Here is a 20214-nt window from a genome sequence, read left to right on the forward strand (position 1 = left end):
GTGATAATTATTCTAGAAAAAAAGTTGTCTTGTCCCTAGGTTAGGCAAACAACCTCTTGCTCTCCTCATTATACAAACAATGTCAACAAGGTCTATATAACTTAAGCCTAATGAGTTAGTAAAACAACACCTTCTATAAACTCAGAAGACATTGTTGAAGTAGGAGTTATATACTAATGTGATACTTTGATACAAACTGAGGTCTTTTATAAATTCTATAGACATCACATTTTAAATCAGTATTTAATAAGTAAAGAAACAGTTTAAAATTCCAAAAATGCTATTCTTTTATCATTTCCTTAAACTTATAGATTTTAAAATTATTCCTGTGTAGAATCAGCTAGAAGATTCTTGGATTTTGTTATTAGACAAGGAAATACTTATTTTTCCATTTCCAAGATTAAAAAACTTTAAAAATATTTATTATTAGATAATGTATTTGTTGACTCAATATATCAGCTAAAATCTTCTTTCTAAAAAATACACTGAATGTAATTGACTACCATAATAAAGAACATATTTATGAGGAAATGGAAAAGTCTAGTTTTACAATGTACTTCATAAAGAAATTATAGTAGAGTTAGCCTTAAAACTAGTCCCCAAGTGTCTAGAGGAAAAGAGTTTGTCATTTTATATATTATAATTAGCTTCTACTGTTTTAGAAATATGGGTAGGGAGTCAGGCTGATTTCCAGAGACATGAATAAAGGAGATAGAAAGGGCAAGGTTAGGTCATGGCATGCTGGTGAATGAGGCAGCAGATGTGGTTTGTTGTGTTCAGGTTAGGTGTATATTAGTGCAGGCAGTTGATTATAAAGCTTTGTTATGGGCCGGCATAGCTAAGGTAAAATGGCTAGTATCAGAAGTAGTCAGAGTGAGAAGGGAAATATTCCCTGCATAGACTGAGAGTGTACTATGTTCTACAATATACTGGATCTGGCACAGCTATAGATGAGGTGGTTCAGAACTCTGGACAGCTCTCAGCAGATTATCAGCAAAACCAAAACCCAAGGCTCGAAGTTCTTGCTTCTTAGAGGTGGTTCAAACAGGTTTATCAAGCTTAGTCTCCAGATAGTTTGGTATAAAGAAAACACTACCAGATAGACCCCAAAGCAATTATTAATTACCACTTTCTACTTTATAGGTTTGTATAAATTGCTTAAATTATTTTAGTTTTGGTTATTTTTTAATCTGTTTTTTTTTTTTTTTTTTTTTTTTTTTTTGCATTTTTCTGAAGCTAGAAACAGGGAGAGACAGTCAGACAGACTCCCGCATGCGCCCGACCGGGATCCACCCGGCACGCCCACCAGGGGCGGGCGACGCTCTGTCCACCAGGGGGCGATGCTCTGCCCATCCTGGGCGTCGCCATGTTGCGACCCTCCTGGGTGTCGCCATGTTGCGACCAGAGCCACTCTAGCGCCTGGGGCAGAGGCCACAGAGCCATCCCCAGCGCCCGGGCCATCTTTGCTCCAATGGAGCCCTGGCTGCGGGAGGGGAAGAGAGAGACAGAGAGGAAGGCGCGGCGGAGGGGTGGAGAAGCAAATGGGCGCTTCTCCTATGTGCCCTGGCTGGGAATCGAACCCGGGTCCTCCGCACGCTAGGCCGACGCTCTACCGCTGAGCCAACCGGCCAGGGCCTATTTTTTAATCTGAAAAATAGAAATCATAAGGCCTACCTAACAAGATTGCTGTGAAAATTGAACGGCATAATATTTGTGAGGATCTATCATGATTTTTTCCCCAAATAGGTATTTAGCACCTGCCACGTACTAAATACTGTTCTATGTATTGGAGATACAGCATCAAAAAGAAGTTCAGCCTGACCAGGTTGCACAATGGATAGAGCATCAGACGGAGAAGCAGAGGACCCAGATTCAAAACCCCCAGGTCACCGGCTTGAGCGCGAGCTCACCAGTTTGAACATGGTTTGCTGACTTGAGCGTGCGATCATAGACATGACACCATGGTCGCTGGCTTGAACCCAAAGGTCTCTGGCTTGAGCCCAATGGTTTTTGACTTAAGCCAGGGGTCACTCACTCTGCTGTAGTCCCCCAGTCAAGGTACACATGAGAAAGCAATCAATGAACTAAGGAGCTGCAAAAAGGAATTGATGCTTTTCATCTCTCTCTTCCTGTCTGTCTGTCCCTGTCTCTCTCTCTCTCTCTCTGTTACAAAAAAAGAGGGAGAGAAGTTCATGCCCTTATGAGGTTTATGATTTGGTATAGATATCAATAAAATGATTGGATAAAACTATAACTCCAGATGGATGTAAGTGCTGTGAAGATGGTTTCATACTGATTCTTGTGGGTCTAAAGCTTGAATTTTATTTGACCGCATGGGGGAAACAAAGCATGGGCCCAAGTAAAGTGGGAAGTCACATAAGACACACTGCTATGAGGCTAGGACCCTGAAAACACAACCCCATTGTGAATGAGAAAGATTATATCCTCTCTAAACATGGAGATATAGAAGGTAAGTGCCCTGTTTCATCCTTTGCTCCAGATAAGATGAGAAAAATGATAAATGAAATATATACCTGGAGAAGTCTCATCCACAAACTCACACACAGATACAAATTTTAGAACAAAAATATTATTATATGTGTTTTATAAAAAAGCCCTTCAAATTAATGTTTTAAACTGATTCTGAGGAATTAGTTTCTCTACCTAATCAGCAAAGGCAAAAGCAAAAGCAAATTATTTGCAAAACCACCTACAGCAAATAAGGGGGAAAATGCTGGAGATAAAGTTCTAAGGAACATAGGCCCAAAATACAAACAAAAATCTCTAAATACATAAAGAAACCAGGAGCAAGAATTAGCAGAAGCAACAAACTACATAGTTAGATTTAGAAGTATTTCAATTTAGAAAGGCTGCAGAGATTAGAAATATCAGACATTAGAATATAGAATACAAAATAAATATATTTGAATAGAAAAGAAGCAATTAAAGGCATGTAAAAGGAAAAAGAGATTTTAAAAACTGTCTAATAAAGTTGCAAAAAGTTTAAACTTCTACAAATGAAATAAAAATTCAATGAACAGAACATATTAAATCTGGCTACTGAGAGTATTTTTGAACTGGAAGATAGACTTGAAAAATAACCAGAAAGCTGCATAACGAGAATATAGAGTTTGGATAAATATAAAAGAAAAAGTGATTGAGAAATTAGAAAAATAAAGTGAGAAAATCTAAAATGCTTCTAGAACTTCAGGCATAAAGAATAAGGAATATGGGGTAAAGAAATATTAGATGAGGTAGTGGTTGAATATTATTCAGAATGTATAAAAGATACCAACTGTCAGATTCTATACACCCCAAAAATTCAAAGTTAAATCTATAATTATGCAGAGCATAGCCCCAGGAAAGGCTTTGTTATAGTATAGTGATTGAGATATTACTGAAGGCTGATTAATATTTTGACAAGATTAGGAGGAGGTTAGGGTTAAAAATTAGAATACAGTAATAAGTTGACAGTAGATAAAACATAGGGTGTGTATGAGAAATAGTGGAACTTATAATTTGTCTATAGTGTATGTCACCAGGGATTCTATTGCTATTTTTTGCAGGACAATTCTTAATTTTGTAGGACTGTCCAAAACATTGTCCTCAGGGCCACTAAACATTATTAGCACCTTTCTAGTCATTGAAACTACAAAACAAACAAACAAACAAAAACAACAACAACAACAAAAACCTAACCGCATACAGTTTCCAAAAATCCTAGAATGTATTTCAGGAGTGACAATATCACTCTGTGTCTTACACCAGTGTAATGTAGGACGCTCAGTGGGAGTTAAAAGTAGAACAATGTATCATTAACCAATTTGGATTCCAGGAAAAGATACTTGCACTTAAATTTTAGAGGCAATGGAGAATTATTGATGGTTTTGAGGTAGGATAATGACATACTTTAGTTCTATAGAAGGAAGAATATGTTGGTAGTAGAGGAGTAAGTGGATTAGGGTATGGAGAAGCTTGAAGGGGAGAGAAGGTAGAGACTTTACGAAGGAAGCAGACTGGTCAAGGTTGGACATATCTGGGGGTAAACTGTGTGTGCACGAGTGTAGGCATGTGTGTGTAATAATGTGTGTGTGAGAGAGGGAGAGAGAGGAAGGAAGAGAGAGAGAAGCCACGCATTGTATGGAATCACAAGAAATCTGATGGAAGAAGAGAGAAGCAAGCAAACTGTTGATTGTGGTGAGCTGGCAAGAGAAATAAACTTGATATAAAGGAAGGTTTGGAAGAAAAGATAACATTTAAGGAGCCTGAAGAAAGTTTCAGTACAAATAGCACATAGGAATATCTGACCCCCATCAACAAGGAGGAGACACTATTGGTTTTACTTGATAAATATCTTGCTCCCCAACAGCAAATGTACTCAATCCTCTCATGACTGTCTTTTTTTTTTTTTCATTCCTTCTAGGAACATCAGTTTCATTTACACATTTGCTATGTTCCAGAAAAACTATGTGTAAATTAAAATTTTATAACTTATATTCTCTTTTATAAGTTGAATTGCATTTTAAGTGCACAAGTCAAGGTTTTTATTTAAAGGAACCCTTTGATGGGCCCTTTTGTATTGTCAGCAATTAATGCTGAATGTATTCATTTTACAGTTTCAATCTCTGCATCTCTGGGTTCTTTCTCCTGGACAACTAACTAGGTCATAGTGTTCTATTCTCAGAGCCCAGCCCCACACAAACACTAATTGGTTTTCCCATCTGAAAGGTTGTGTATCATTTTGTCATTTCTAAATTTACATGATGTAGTCTATGTACAAGATGGGAGATTTCAGACCCTGTGCGAGGAGCAACTGCCACATGCTTAGTTTTCCAAATATATCTAGACACAAATATTTTTAAATAGGCAGAACTTCCGGCATGCCTTTCTGAATCACATATTTTACCAATTTGTAGTTTCAGTAAGAATTAGTAAATTTCTATTACCTGTGAAAAAAGTATCTGACACAATTTCTTATCTTGACTTTTATTTTAAAAAAGAAAAAAAATTATTAAAAACAAATATGCAAACGACAACCAAAACTCCCATTAAATCAAGCATTATAAAACTAAGGGTTGTAAACTTCAATAACCACTGTTGGGATATAAAAAAAAAAATACTATTTTAAAGACATGTATCAAGGGTTCTGAAGCCTGGAATTGGAAACACATTAGTCAGAACTCCAGGCAAAATCTTGTTCTCATTTTTTAAAAGCATGATGCCAAGCTAAAAATTACACCTTGTGTGATTTTAATGAATTGTTAGAATGCCTTTTAGACCAGAGGTTACTAATACATTGCAAAGACTTTGCGGAAAGACCCACGAATACTCAGCCTTCACAATGTTCTCCTTTGGTCACAGCTACTGTTTCACTTGGGCTCACACTTCCCTCTTTCCATTTATTCCATCAGTTGCATCTCCTTCCCACAGAGTGACTGACAGATTAGTAGTGCAGCATTCTCATCTAGCATGAGTCTCATACTTAGATGTATATTGGAATCACCTGGGAAATTTAAAAGATTCTGATGTCTAGATGTCAGTCTCATGGATTGTGGTTTAATTGGTCTTGGGCACTGGTGCTTGTAAAAGCTCCCCAGGGGATTCTCATGTGCAGCCAAAGCTGAGAGCCACTGTCTTCCAGGCTGTTAAACTCACAGCCCTGGTGGAGTTAGTCCATCAGGTTCTGCATCTTTGGGCTCTCTGACTTTAAGAATCTATTGATCTCTTGTCTCAACTTGCTCTGTCTTTTATATACACAAGATGAAAAGACAGGCTTGGGAGGAATAGCTGAATCCTTTCTTTGACCGACTTCCAGAAGAAACTAGAAGTCTAGCAGATATAAGTACTGAAAAAATACTATATACCAAGCTTCTGAAAAGTGCCACCTCTTGTGCCAGAGAAATTCTGCAAACAGTCCTGGATGAGAATTCCATCCTCCCCCATAAACTTAAGAAACTTGCTTACCTTTTCCAAGCCTCAGTTTCCTTGTCTATAAAACTTGGAATACTTAGTCCCTAAGGTTTACTTAGATGACTATTCAAAGTTTAAAATAGTACCCAGCATGCAGAAGATGCTCAATAGTGATAGCTACTTAAATGGAAAAAAATAGAGATAGCATGTAGTTAAAACTTGTATACTGATTATGCTCCAGATTAATAATAATTATGACTTATGGAGCCAATTTATTCAATTCTTTATTAAACTTATATTTATTACATATTGACTCTACGTCAATCACACTGCTACATAGTAAGGATACAGTTATGAATAAAACAGATATTCTTATCTTGGTGAATCTTTCACCTTAGCTAAATGCTTTTCCTATTCTGCAGTTAATTCCAAGCAGTCTGAAGATTGAGCTTGCTAGAGGGATAGTACAACTATTGAACTGACCTTCAGTGTGCCCTCACAGCAAACACTCAGTGAAATTTGATCAAGTACACAGACAAACACTTACCAGAGTTCCACAACAGTCATGAAGGAACAGGGGGTTATGAAATACCTTATGATACTATCATATCTCAACCCCCCCCTAAAAAACTAATGGAAAACCCCATTCAAGGAGTTTCATGAAGAGTGATATACCTCTCTAGGTTCTTGAAGGCCAGAGAAGCTGTGTTCTTTCCACCGTCAACTCACCTAATTGAGAGTGCTACTGTGACTCCCCTGCTGTGTAGCTGTCTATTTGCTGTGATTGTGTGAGTTATCTACATTATAGGAACTTGTGTCCTCTGCTTTGGTCTGCTGGCATCTTTCAATCAATCACTGACTCCTGTGACAATACTGCCTCTCCCAATAAAAATCCTAAGAGCTGTTATGTAACTTGTCCAAGGTCAATGAGCTGGTGAATGATAAGGCCAAGACTGAACCTCAGATCTATCTGACTCTTCAGCTCATCCTCTTAACCTCTGCTTCTTTGGAAATATCAAAACCTGACTGTTCAGAGAATTAATTTTTAAACCACAAGCAAAGACTAAAAAGATCAGATGGAACTAGAAGATGATATCATGACCGAAAGTAATCTAATCTTGGCCTGTGAGCCCCTTATGAAATTATGTGAAAGACTGGAATCCAATAAAATATTGTGTCCAGTTTTCCTGGTTATCAATCAAACTTTCTGATACTTAATTTTATGGCAATTCCTAGATTAAAGGCTACATGATTCAGATTCTTATCTCTTCCCAACTGTAACCGCAACTCTTTTAGACCAGGAGTGTAACAACTAGTGCTAAGAAAAGAAAGGCAACAGTAGCAGTTTGCAGATGATATCAGATCCTTGCTAACTCTCAGATACTCTTTCTCCATATAAAGATAAATATCTTTACTATGATAATGGCTTGTGTGAGTGAACATGTGAAACGGCTCATGTGTAAAAGCTTGGGAGTTCATGTGGAAGGACAGAGACTTGAAGCCAACCTTTTCTGATCTTCCATGGGTTATAGTGCATACTTTTTAGGGTATCCATTAGGCTCACACTGATTGTATTTTCTGCTTCCATCTGGAACAGAGGTCGGTCGCTGGCTGCCACATTTATATTTAAGAAATATGACCCTACCTCCACTACAACCACATTTACTTAGAGCAGAGATGGCCATTTGATCCAAAGAGGGCCAATCCCGTTCTCTCCTGTGACAGACTGCTTTTATTTCTAATTTCTTATGCTTTTTGTATGTAGGCCCTTTGCCATGTGACTTTGTAGTTCTTCCCTCTGGTGGTTGAGTATATTTTCTCTCCCTGTTGATGTTGGACTCAGTTATGTGACTTGCCAATGGAATGTTGTAGAATGCAAAATGAAGAAAGGCTTTAAATATACATGTTAACTTGGGCTTGTCCTCTTGAATTCCTAGTGTTTGTTCATGACAAGACCATGCCTCAAGTATGTGTTGGTCCAAAGAGGAGGAGAGACCTGGGTACAACCTCCAGCACACAGCCAAGCCCAACTAAAAGCAGCCCACAAACGCATGAACAAGAAATAAATGTATATGATTGTATTTCCTTGAGTTATGGCATGGTTTTATGTAGAAGTATTATGGCAAGAGATGACCACTGTATCTCTTCTTGAAACTTGACAATTAAACTGAGAGACAAGGAGACTGCTTATTGGGAACTGGGTGTGTAGGTAGCAGAGCTCACTACAGAAGAATGCTGAATTATTTTTCCTCTGTTTCTGACCTGCCCATTTGCTTAAATTTTTTTGGCCTTTTTATTTCATTTAAGTGAAGTTTACATGGCAAAATTAGTCATTTTAAAGTGAACAATTTGGTGGCTTTTAGTACATTCACAATGTTTTGCAACTACCACCTCTAATTCAAAAATATCATCATCTCAAAATAAAACTCCATATTCATTAAGAAGTTCCTCCCAATTTCTCCTTTCCCCTTAAGTCTCTAGCAACCACCAGTCTAGGTTGTTTTTATGGATTTACCTATGGCTATGGACTGGGTTGTGTCCCCTTCTTACCAAATTCATAGGTTGAATCCTAACCCCTTATGTGACTCTATTGTAGATAGGGCCTTTAAGGAAGAGATTAAGGTTAAATGAGGTCAGAAGAGTAAAGTCCTGATCTGATAGAACTGGTGACCTTATAAATATGAAAAGATGCCAGAGCTCTCTCTGCCATGTGAGGGCATGGCGAGAAAGTGACCATCTGTAAGTCCCACCAGAACCCAACCATGCTGTCACCATGGTGCTAAACTCCACTGTAAGAAAATGTATTTTTATTGCTTAAAATATCCAGTATTTATTTTTTGAGAGAGAGAGAGAGAGAGAGAGAGAGAGAGAAAGAGAGAGAGAGAGAGAGACAGACAGACCAGGACAGACAGACAGGAAAGGAGAGAAATGAGAAGTGTCAACTTCTTGTTGCAGCATTTTAATTGTTCATTGATTGCTTTTTCATACATGCCTTGATGGGGGGCTCCAACAGAGCCACTGACCCCTTGCTCAAGCCAGAGACCTTGGGTTTATACCAGCAACCTTGGGCTTTAAGCCAGTGACCTTTGGGCTCAAGCCAGAGACCATGGGTCATGTCTATGATTCCATGCTCAAGCCAGCAATCCTCTATTCAAGCTGGTGGGCCCGTACTCAGCCAGTGATCTCAGTGTTTCGAACCTGGGTTTTCGCTGTCCCAGGTTGATGCTCTGTCTACTGCACCAGTACCAGGTCAGGCAAACCACCCAGTGTTTTGTTACAATATATGCTATGTTATAACTATTTTGTTATGACAGTCCAAACTGATTAATATACCTATTCTGGATACTCATATAAATACAGTCATATAATTTGTGACACCTTTGTAGACCAATGCATGTCCCTTCTTTTACCATATTAGAGCATGTATTAGTATATCATTCCTCTGTATAAATGAATAATATTCTACTGTTGGATACACATTTGTTGATTTATTCATCTAGTGATAAATATTTATGTTGCTTCCATCTTTAGGCTATTGTGAGTAGTACTGCTATAGACATTTGAATGTCAGTATTTGTTTGACTACCTGTTTTCAATTCTTTTGGGTATATTGCTAGGAGTGAAATTGCTGGGTTGTATGAATGCCGAGCTTTTGCTGCTCAGAGTTTCAAGACTGTTTCTTCATTCCTACACAAGGAAAAATACAAGACTGTATTTTTCCTTGGATTCTATAAGATAAACCCAAAACATGTTCCACAACTTTCCTTTGTTGTTGTAGCTAGACCATTCTTGCTTAAGTAGAGTTAATTGCTTTTACTTGAAATTTTAAAAACCTAAACTAATAGATAATAAAATTTTCAATTTTTGGTCATATATTCTTTTTTAAATGGGCTAAAAAACTCTTCTTTCAAAGTTTGCCACAAGGTGGTATCCATTCCCCATGCCCCCCCCCCCCCACGTTCATTGACATGAATCAAATTAGGTGTCTATCTTGATGAGATTCTGGAATCTGACTTGCCTGAGAGACTGTTGCTTAGATTACTCCTTACCTTTGGGACCAGGCGGCATAAGACCTTGCATTCAGAGCATATTCCAATTCAAAACGACTCCGTAAAGCTGCCACGTGGCTCCGGCCAGGTCCGCCTCTGCTCACCAGGCAATCGGAAGAAGAGGAAGGTGAGAGAGACCCGCTGCTATTACTGGATGCAGGAGACATTATCTAGGTGAAGGAGGGGCAATTTCAAACATTTAATATAATAAATCCAAAAGGCTTTATTTTAACTTTTTATTCTAGGATTTCTCATATTTTAATTTCTATTCCTCTCAGCTTGCTTCTGGCTTTTCCTTTCAGCCTAGAATAGCAACATCTGGCTAACGTAATTTACCTTTTTGACCTAGTTCTAAGTTGAGAGCTGGTTCATTAAATTTATGTTCATTTTTTTCAGAAAATAGTAGTTTCAAGTCAGATAGTGAAATAAATATTTAGAAGGTTATTATTTCATGGTCAAAAGATTTTCTGCATTTTTCACTATGATGATAAAATTCATGGCAGATTTCCTTTAGCTTATAACTTAAAGTCATTCATTTTAAATGAAATTATTCCATTTACATAAAGTAGATTTACACACTTCTCCAAGAATACATCCATTTTATAAAATGAAGAATACTTTAATATTTGGCAAGCATGAGGACTAAACAGAGTTGTTGTGAAAGACTTTTAAAAAATAGTTACAAATAGTTAAGTATAGCTAAAAAATATAAAAGTGTGAGGAAAGAAAATGAGAAAGATAAGAGGAAAAATAGGAGAGTAGTTTCCTTAAGTTTTTGACAACCTTGCTGTTCATGCATCCTACCTAGCCCAACTGAGAACTTTAGTGCTTTTCACATTATGATTTCATGAGACATGTAGACAGTAGACTTTGGTTTAAGAAAAAAAAAATATATATGTCAATGCTAGGCTCTTCAGTGTAGCTAAGACATTCCAAAGTAAAGCTATGAGAATCATGTGATGTCAGTGTTAAAATCAATCTTTAAACTCATCAATGATTGAATGTCTTTTGTGTATCATTTTTAAGTCAGCTAGGTAAGTTATCACCTACAGTGATAGGAAACTCACTGCTTCTAGATCCATTTATTTATCCGAGGACATCTCTAACCATCAAAAAACTCTCACAATACACCAAATCTACTACTGCACTTCATTTCCATCTGTTGGCCCATAGAATACAAGGCAAATCCCTTTGCCACATGTTAGTTCTTCAGATATTTAAAAACAGCTATTGAACTCATCCTAATATTTTCTTCTCTGGGATAAGCATCCTTGCTTCCTTTAATTGGTTCTCAAATACATGATTTTCAATCCATTCACCATTTTAATCTCTCTTTTCTAAAACTTGTGTCCCAGTTTTAAATTATCCCTAAAAAGAATATAACTGGGTACTATTTTGTTTGGCCATCTTAGAACAGAAAGAAATGATCTTTTATTCTGTAGCAAGATAGCTACTTCATATTCTAACTCACAAAGAGCTTAATCTCCAGTAACATTCATGATGCTCCTAAACAATATATCTACCAGGTGACACTTTTACTATTATTTATTTGTGTGTGATGTTATATTTATTTCTGTTAAATTTATTCTTATTAGATATGTCTTATTACTTTATCCTCCAAGATATTCTGGACTTCTGCTTTCAAATATTTACTGTCTCTTTCAACTTTTATCTGTAGATGTGATGAGCAGTGTCTTTTGACCTTGGACTAGACCACTGACTAAAAAGTTGAAAAGTAGAGAAGATATAGCCTATAGAACTCCACAAGTCAAGTTATTTAAAGCTGATTCTTGTCTATTAATTAGCCCTCTTTGCATATTGTCCATAGTTACACATCTTTTCCACTAGAGAAGATTATGCTAAGAGTCTGGTCAATATAACAAGACAAGCTAGTTTAGCAGACCTTACCATTGTCCTTGTTTCTGGAATCTACTCTAAGATCTAATTGGATATATCCCCAGGCTTGGAGTAACCTTATTCCATCAAATATAAAGGTTCAAAGTGAGAGGGTACTTGGAACTCAAGCCTTGAAGGCATCTCTCAACATCCAAGACTTCTAACTGATGTTCTTGTTGGTTGGGTGCCTGAAGGCCCACCAAGTATGTTACTTCTCCCCACATTGTATGTTTTAGGGCTGAAGAGAAGGAAGAGGAAGTCTTATGTTTAAAGACTGAAGCTTCCTTCTACATAAAAGGCTTCCTCTTTAGAAGTCCCAGTCCAGAGTCATTAGACAGGGTCATCACTGCAGCTCACCGCAGGTTGCAGTTGCAGACCTGAAACCCTCTCCAATGGACTAGGGTCCAGTGATTTAGTTGAGATTTAAAAAAAACCCAGAACTTTCTTTGAGTAGTTCCACTTTGGGATTTAGTATGCAATCTCAATTGATACTATTTCTCCCCATTTTATGCCCCTTCCCTTCATACGTACATGCATCTCTCAGCTTATATGTGGGATGTTCATCCTCTTCTCCTGTAGCGCTCATTTGCATTCGGAAATATACCATTATCTTTAAATCAGTGTGCATGTTTTAGCTTCCTTACCTATTTTCAAATGCTATCTTCTTACCAGGTGAATAGAAAATTGAGGCAATTATAGAGAAAATTAAAGCAAACAGCTCCTTGATATTAAGGGAAGAAAATTCCATTAACATGATTACCAACATATATCACTTTCCACAACATACGTGTGGTATAAAAGCAATGCTTCCCAATTAATTTATGTACTAATTATAGCAACATTTTTTTCCTTTTCTCATTGAACATAAGTGAGCAATGGCTTAATATTGTAGCTTATGTTTCACTGTATGGAGTGTATATAGAAATGTGTATATAGAAAAAGTTAATTTAAATAATTACCTTCTAATCTATTTGTTATATTTTCAAATTCCTACATATCAATTTTTTTAACCTGTGTTCATTTGCCTATCTGATTATTGTTAAAAAGGTCCCCAGAGTTCACTCTGGATTTGCCTTGGTCCCCATAGATAGAGCCAATTCTAATTTAGCCTATGCACTTAATTAACAGGATAAAATAGGAAGAAACTCTGCACCCCCACACTCATTCTTACCATAAGCACCATCTTACCTACATTCCCCAACATCCTTGGATATTTAAGGCATTTTTAAGCATACGTGTTGCCAAAGCAAGCACTATTCAAGGCTTTTTTAATGAACGCATTTCAGAAGCTAAATCTTACCTCAATGTTGCACAGACACTCTTCTAACTTGGTAACAACTTCAGAAAATTCAGGTCTTCCCTGTAAATAAAGAAACAAATTGTTTTCCCAAAGAATAGAAGAGAAGCAACTCTCTTTGGATTTTAAAACTGGTTATTTGCATTCAGAAAGAATGAGATTAACACTAGTGTATATTTTTATTTAAAATACACTCGCATTGAAGTGTTAATTGATGTTCATTTGCTGTTACTGCAAGGATGTTTGGTCTCCCTCTGATAAGAGTTTTAAGTCAGAATTTGCAACTACATTCAGATAATAAAATAGTGAAAAAGCTTTAATTAGCTTTGCATGTTTTTAAATGGCAAGTTTTTCTCTTCAAAATGAAAGAATAAAGTGAATACTAAAAGCTATTAACTATCTCTGTGCCTTATATTGTACAATGTGTCTATAGAAAAAGAACTGCTAAAGCTAATTTTATAATTAGCTTCACTTTTGAAAATACCATCTCAGATTCAGAGCAAAGATCAATAGAAACCTCATGACCATGTTCTATTTTATGGGTTTAAGAAAAGCTTTTTATCTTTAAAACGTGCCATTAAAGACATCATTCATTATGAAACTCCATGTCTGATGAGCTTGGTTGAACCAACATTTATTGTAATCTGATTATAGTTCATACTTTGTTCTAGTTGCTAGAAATATAAAAGTAATTATGGATCTATAAAAAAATTTCTTGGAATTTTTGAAAATGTTGGTCTTTCTGAAAAAATTATATACCTCCTTGTGAGATCCTAAGGACTACATAACTTATTATTTCTTCTTTTATGAAACCGTAACTACTGGGAGGTAGCTAGCCCAATTTAACATTAAGGTGCAATAACCAACTAATTTAGATTTTTAGTAGAACAATTTCTCCCTTAATATCTAACTCTCCCCTGAGGACACTGCTTCTCCCTAAGCTGTCCCAAGGGGAAGCTTCATCCTCTCATGTGCTGCTTGTACCTCTAGGTTGGTGGGGGTGGCAGTGGAGTGAAGGGAGATTGTGACTTCCTTACTTTTAAATGATTTCTCCTTAAAAAGACTCAATTGATTCCTCTGAGCCACTTTCCTTCATTTTTTGAAGGTTTTAGTCACCGCTCACTGTCATACTCTCTAACACTACTGTTACTGTTCTTCTTATCCGTGTTGATAATCTTTACAGTGTCCTGACCTCTGGGACCCCCACCCTGCTCGTCTTTTGCAATGATCAGATCTTCTACCTTTCTACCTTCCTTTACTCACTTAGCTTCCTTGTCAGACCATGGACCCTGTTACTAGCAATGTTTGCAAAAACCTCCTCATGCTCTGTTCTCTCAGTTTCCCTGAGATCATGCTCTGGACTCTATGTCCTTTCTTTCTAACTCACTTCTTCTGAAACCCTGATGCCAACAACCTTTCATAACAAAAGCCATCTTATCATTAAAAAAACCCACAAATTTTTATTGTGACCATTTTCAAATAAACCCCAAAGTAGAAAAGAATAGTACAATATCCCCCACATATATGTTACTCAGACTTAAAAATCAGGTTTCTGCTAATGTTTTTCCACCTACCGATCATCTATCTGCTGTCTAAGCTATCTCCCCTCTTTTTTTGTTCATCCTGTCATCTTTCACTGTCACTGACTCACCTCATCTTCTCCCTTAGTTAGCTTAGATTTCTTTTTTTTTTTTTTTCAGAAACAGAGCAAGAGTCAGAGAAAGGGATAGATAGGGACAGACAGACCAGAACACAAAGAAATGAGAAGCATCAATCATCAGTTTTTCATTTTGGCATTTAGTTGTTCATTGATTGCTTTCTCATATGTGCCTTCACCATGGGGCTACAGCAGACAGAGTGACCCCTTGCTCAAGCCAGTGACCTTGGGTCCTAGCTGGTGAGCTTTGCTCAAATCAGAGGAGCCTGCACTCAAGCTGGCGACCTCGGGGTCTCGAACCTGGGTCCTCTGCATCCCAGTCCGATGCTCTATCCCCTGAGCCACCTTCTGGTCAGGCTAGCTTAGATTTCATTGACAATCATCATCAGGCTCTTCCACATAGCTCAACTCTCTTGCCCTATTGTACATTTTGTAAAAATCCCAATGTTGATTAAATACATTTTGACTGGTCTTATTTCAAAATCATGACCCTCTAACTTCAAGTGGGCCTTCAGTCCTGCCTAGAGAGCCTATGACATATTTGTAGTTCACTCACTCTCTCATACTCCAGAATTATGCTCATTTTGTACCTTCCTCCTTTTCCTCAAACCTCTAGTTCCCACTACTGCACAGATCACTCACCTAAGTCTAAACCCACAAAATCTGCTTTCACTTCTATTTCTATGGATGATAATTTTCTCTGATTCTATCCAATTCCTTCACTGTGTACTAGTTCTTATGTCTGCTAATCTACTAAAAGGCATTACTCTGGCAAGAATTCTCCCTTCTATTTTTTTGCATCATTGATGTTTCTTTTCTACTGTTTAATTCCATCAAAATACAGAGTACCATACATTTCTTGTGTTAAAAACAATAAAATAAAACTCTTGATTCCACTTCTCCCCGAAGCAATTACTCCATTTTTTTTTTTGTTCAACAAAATTGTTCTAAGTTATGCTTAAATTTGAAAAGTTTACTGTTCTTTTCCTTCTATTTGTCCTCTACCTAAATCAGGCCTTCTTCTATAACACTCTGTTGAAACTGCTCTTGTGAGAGACACAAAGACCTACCTCCTTATCTGATTAGTTCTACTATGTATCTCCTCTCTCATTTGCTATTTCTCAGTCTTCTTTTTTGATTTCACATCTTTCACTTCTCTTTTTCTCTAAATTTTGGATTGTACCAGGACTCATTTTTGATATTTCTTGTTTTCTCTATTTAATTTGTTGAGGATTTAATGCAGTCTTATGGATTAAAAAAAAACAACTCCTAAATGTTTATATCAAACCCAGATTCTCTCATGAACGCTAAACTCACATTGTAATAATGTCTTATATTTATAGCCTTCCCACTTCAGCAAATGGGAACCACATCCTTTCACTTGCGGTGGTCCCAAACCACAGGATCTTCTCTGAATTCTCTGTTACACTTTTGCTTCTCATCTGCCAGCAAATCACATTCAATCTGCCTTCAAAATGCATGCAGAATCTGAATGGACAAGTAGCATATATACTGCTCACAAAAATTAGGGGATATTTCAAAATGAATATGAAGTGATTAAAAAAAGTAGCATTTGCTTTTTTTTTTTTTATTAAACAAGAACACCAGAAAAGCAAATGACAAGTAATAAAGTTGTTTGATTATGCAAATGAGATGCAAAACCAACTTTTATTTCACTGGTGAAAATGCACTACACAAAAGGCTGAAAGTACTGGAGTATCTGCACGTTCCCTGATCCCCTAATTTTTGTGAGCAGATATTGAATAAATCCTGCCCCATGCAACAAGTATAAACTCTGGATAAAATGTAAAAGATAGTTACTTGAATGCAGTCGAGTGAACAAATGCAGGTAGATTTTGGAGGCAAATCAGTTGGAAGGAAGGCAGGGCATGGGGCTGGTTTCCCATTTTTATTACTGCTGCTATTACTACTACATTTACCCTGAGGGCAAACTCCACCCTCATCATAGCGAGAAATTAAAATTCTGATGAAACATCCACAGGTTTGTTTTTTGGAAAAATCAGAGGATAGAATTCAGGGCAATCAGAGTGTATTACTATGGTTTTATAACAAAGTATCACAAATATAATGGTTTAGAACATTATCTAATAATTCCCACTTTTTCTCTTATTATCTTTCAGTTTCTGTGAGTCAAGCATCAAATACAGATGATCTGGGTCTTTTGCTAAGGTCTCATCAGATGAAAATTAAGACTAAAATAAATTTATCTAGTGTTGTGATTCTCCTCTGAGGTTCAGGGACCTGTTTCAAACTCACTGGTTATTAGGATTCATTTCTTACTGGTTTTAGGACTCAGGTCTTTGTTTTCTTATTATTCCTCAGGGATGACTCTCACACCTCTAGAGAATGCCCACAGTTCCTTGCCACATGGCCTCTGTAAGCAGTTCATAACATAACCATTTGCTTGTTCCTGGCCTCAAGTTACCTTAATGTCTTCCTCTGTGACCAAATCGGGGGAAAATTCTCTGCTTTTATAGGGCTTATCTGGTAGGTCAGGTCTACACAGGATAACTTTTCTTGTGCCCATATGAGGAAATATAATTATGGGATTAATACCTCATTATATTCACAGGTTCTGCTGACATCCAAGGGGGTGGTTTATCTTTGGCATGTACACCAGGGGACAGAAATCTTGGTGCCATCCAAAAAAGCAAACAAACAAAAAAACAAAACAAAACAAGGAAGAGCCTGAGAGAGAAGGAGTTCTAGGATCTTCTAATAAACCCTGCCCAAATCTCTGGCTGACCTCTGAACTACATATGCATGGGTCAGCCTTTGAACAGCCCAGAGAAGCAAAAGAAGTGAACTGAGATTAGATCTTTTGTCCAATGCAAGGTATTGTTCTTACTATTTCCTCAGACTGGAATTACCTAACTTTCATTCTCTGCCTATAGAAGTCTTCTGCCCTCCTCAGGACCAATTCATAAGACACATCTTTCTTAAAATGTCTAAATGTCCCACAGAATAATTTCTTCCTTTATATAGATTAATTATATGCTCCCTTGCATTATAAATAAGTATTTAGATGTCTATATCACTGCTAAGAAGTGCTTTGAGGGTAAGCCATGGTTTATTTACTCCTGCATACCCAACAACATTTCCATTGTACAGAATAGTTCAGTTGAGCTCAAATTTGTCATATTGAATTTCATCATCATAATAAAAAATTATCCAGAGTCTGACTACCTCTTGTCTAAACTACTGGCATCTCTCACATGTGTTATTGTAACTGACTGATTACTTATGATGCTTCTGTTCTTTGTCTATTAACACTGAGTTCCCAACTCACAGCCAGCATCACACTCAATGGTGAAGAGCTGACAGCTTTTCCTCTAACATCAGGAAAGGACAAAAATGCCCATTCTTTATGCTTTTATTCAACATAGTAAGGTAGTTTCTAGACAGAACAATTAGTCAAGAAAGAGATATAAAATGCATCCAAATTAGAAAGGAAGAAGTAAAACTATCACTATTTGTAGGTGATATGATATTATATAGAGAAAATCATAAAGACTCCATCCCAATACTATTAGAAATAGTGAAGAAATTAAGGATAGTATATTGGATATAAAACCAATATACAAAATTATGTGTATTTCTATGCACTAGTAATAAGCTATCAGAAAGAAAAATAATAAAAAAATCAAGTCCATTTACAATTGCATCAAAAAGAATTAAATGCCTAGAAATGAAATTAAACAAGAAGCTGAAAGACCTGTACACTAAAAACTATAAGATATTGATAAAAGAAATTGAAGAAGACACAAATAAATGGTAAGCTATTTCATGCTCATGGATTTGAAGAATTAATATTGTTAAAATGTCCATACTACCCAAAGCAATATACAGATTCAATGCATTCCCTAACAAAATTCCAATAACATTTTTTCTTAGAAATAGAACAAATAATCCTAAAATGTGTATAAAACCACAGAAGACTCCAAATAGCCAAAGCAATCTTGAAAAAGAACAAAGCTGGAGGCATCACACCTCCTGATTTCAAACTATATTACAAAGCTGTAGTAATAAACACAGTAGACAATGTATTTTAAAGTGTACTACAGATCACAAAAGCCTTGAATTATTCTGATCTTAACTGGGAAAAAATCCTAAATCCCTTATATTCATCTGTAGAGGACACACAGCCTGCCCCTGCTATTCTCCAACCTTCTTTTCCTCTCCTGTACGGGGCTGCGCTTTCTTCCTCAGTCTCAGCACATTGTGCCCTCGGGGACTGTGCATTTGCTGCTCTCTCCACCAGGATTGACCAGGGGCTTCACCTTCTCCAGCTCTTTGTTCAGATGACTTCCCTTGGCCACTATCTGAGAGCGCCCCCCCCCCAATAATGCTGGCTACTCCCTTTCTTGATTTATTTGTTCTATAGCACTTGTCCTCTAATGACTTAACACATATTTTCATATTTATTTGTTTATTGTTTACATTCCCACCTAGAATGTCCACTTTTTTTTTTTAAAGATTTTATTTCTTGATTTTAGCAAGAAGAGAGAGAGAGAGAAAGGTGAGGGCAGGAAAGCAGGAAGCATCAACTTAATATTGCTTATCATATATGCCTTGATCCGACAAGCCCAGGGTTTTGAACTTGGGACCTCAGCATTCCAGCTAAACACATTATCCACTGTACCAGCACAAGCCAGGCAGGGCAGTGATTTACTGTTTTTTCCACTGCTCTATCTATTCCCAGTGCCTTGAGCAGTCCCTGGCCTACAGAAGTTGTTTCATCAATACTGTAAAATGAATGATAAAATTAATGATTTTGTAATTTATTTATATTTTATTTCATTCTCAAACTATCTTATCATATGGGTAGAGATTCTAATTGTAATTTGCTTCAAGTTTTTTTAAATCAATCAGTTACATTATAAACGAATGGCTTCTTTTTAAATATTAAATTGGAATAATGTAAATATTTTATCAGAAGATTAAAAAAGCATCAAAATAATGGTAAAATTTAACATTTACTGAACACTTAAAGCGCTTCACTTAGCTGTTATAATGTTTTGTAAACTAGGCATATATTACTTGTATTTTAAGCATGAAAAGGCAGAAAATGAGAAAAATTAAGTAATTTATCTAAGATAGTATGATCAGTGAATAGCAGCACTGAATGCAATGATAGGTAGAGCTTGTGATCATAATGGTCCTGCATACTCCCTTTCTAAGTGTGGCATCCAAATTCATAAGGAATAATTCAGTTGCAATTATGTAAGACTCAGTGCCTGAAATTAACTTCTGCAACTAGAAAGAACATGGAATGGAGGCTTAAAAGACTTGAGGTGAAACATCTAAGACTATGTGACTGTAGCTAGTTTATAAACCATTCTGAGTTTCAGTTTTGTCAGCCTCAGATTGTTGCAGAATTAAAA

At 36.7% G+C, this 20214-nt stretch overlaps 1 protein-coding gene across 2 annotated transcripts in view; it reads right to left on the reverse strand.

Annotated features, from left to right (window-relative positions):
- Nucleotides 1–20214, reverse strand: part of TNNI3K (TNNI3 interacting kinase) — a 317917-nt gene that overhangs the window by 40257 nt on the left and 257446 nt on the right. For both annotated transcript variants that reach the window (XM_066268883.1, XM_066268884.1), the window contains exons 22-23: nucleotides 13156–13215; nucleotides 9960–10129 (exon numbers count right to left, since the gene is read on the reverse strand). In XM_066268883.1, coding sequence (XP_066124980.1) covers nucleotides 9960–10129; nucleotides 13156–13215 — 230 coding nt within the window. The remainder of the gene's footprint in view (nucleotides 1–9959; nucleotides 10130–13155; nucleotides 13216–20214) is intronic.

This window comes from Saccopteryx bilineata, chromosome 3, assembly GCF_036850765.1.
Source record: "Saccopteryx bilineata isolate mSacBil1 chromosome 3, mSacBil1_pri_phased_curated, whole genome shotgun sequence".
Classification (NCBI taxonomy): Eukaryota; Metazoa; Chordata; class Mammalia; order Chiroptera; family Emballonuridae; genus Saccopteryx; species Saccopteryx bilineata.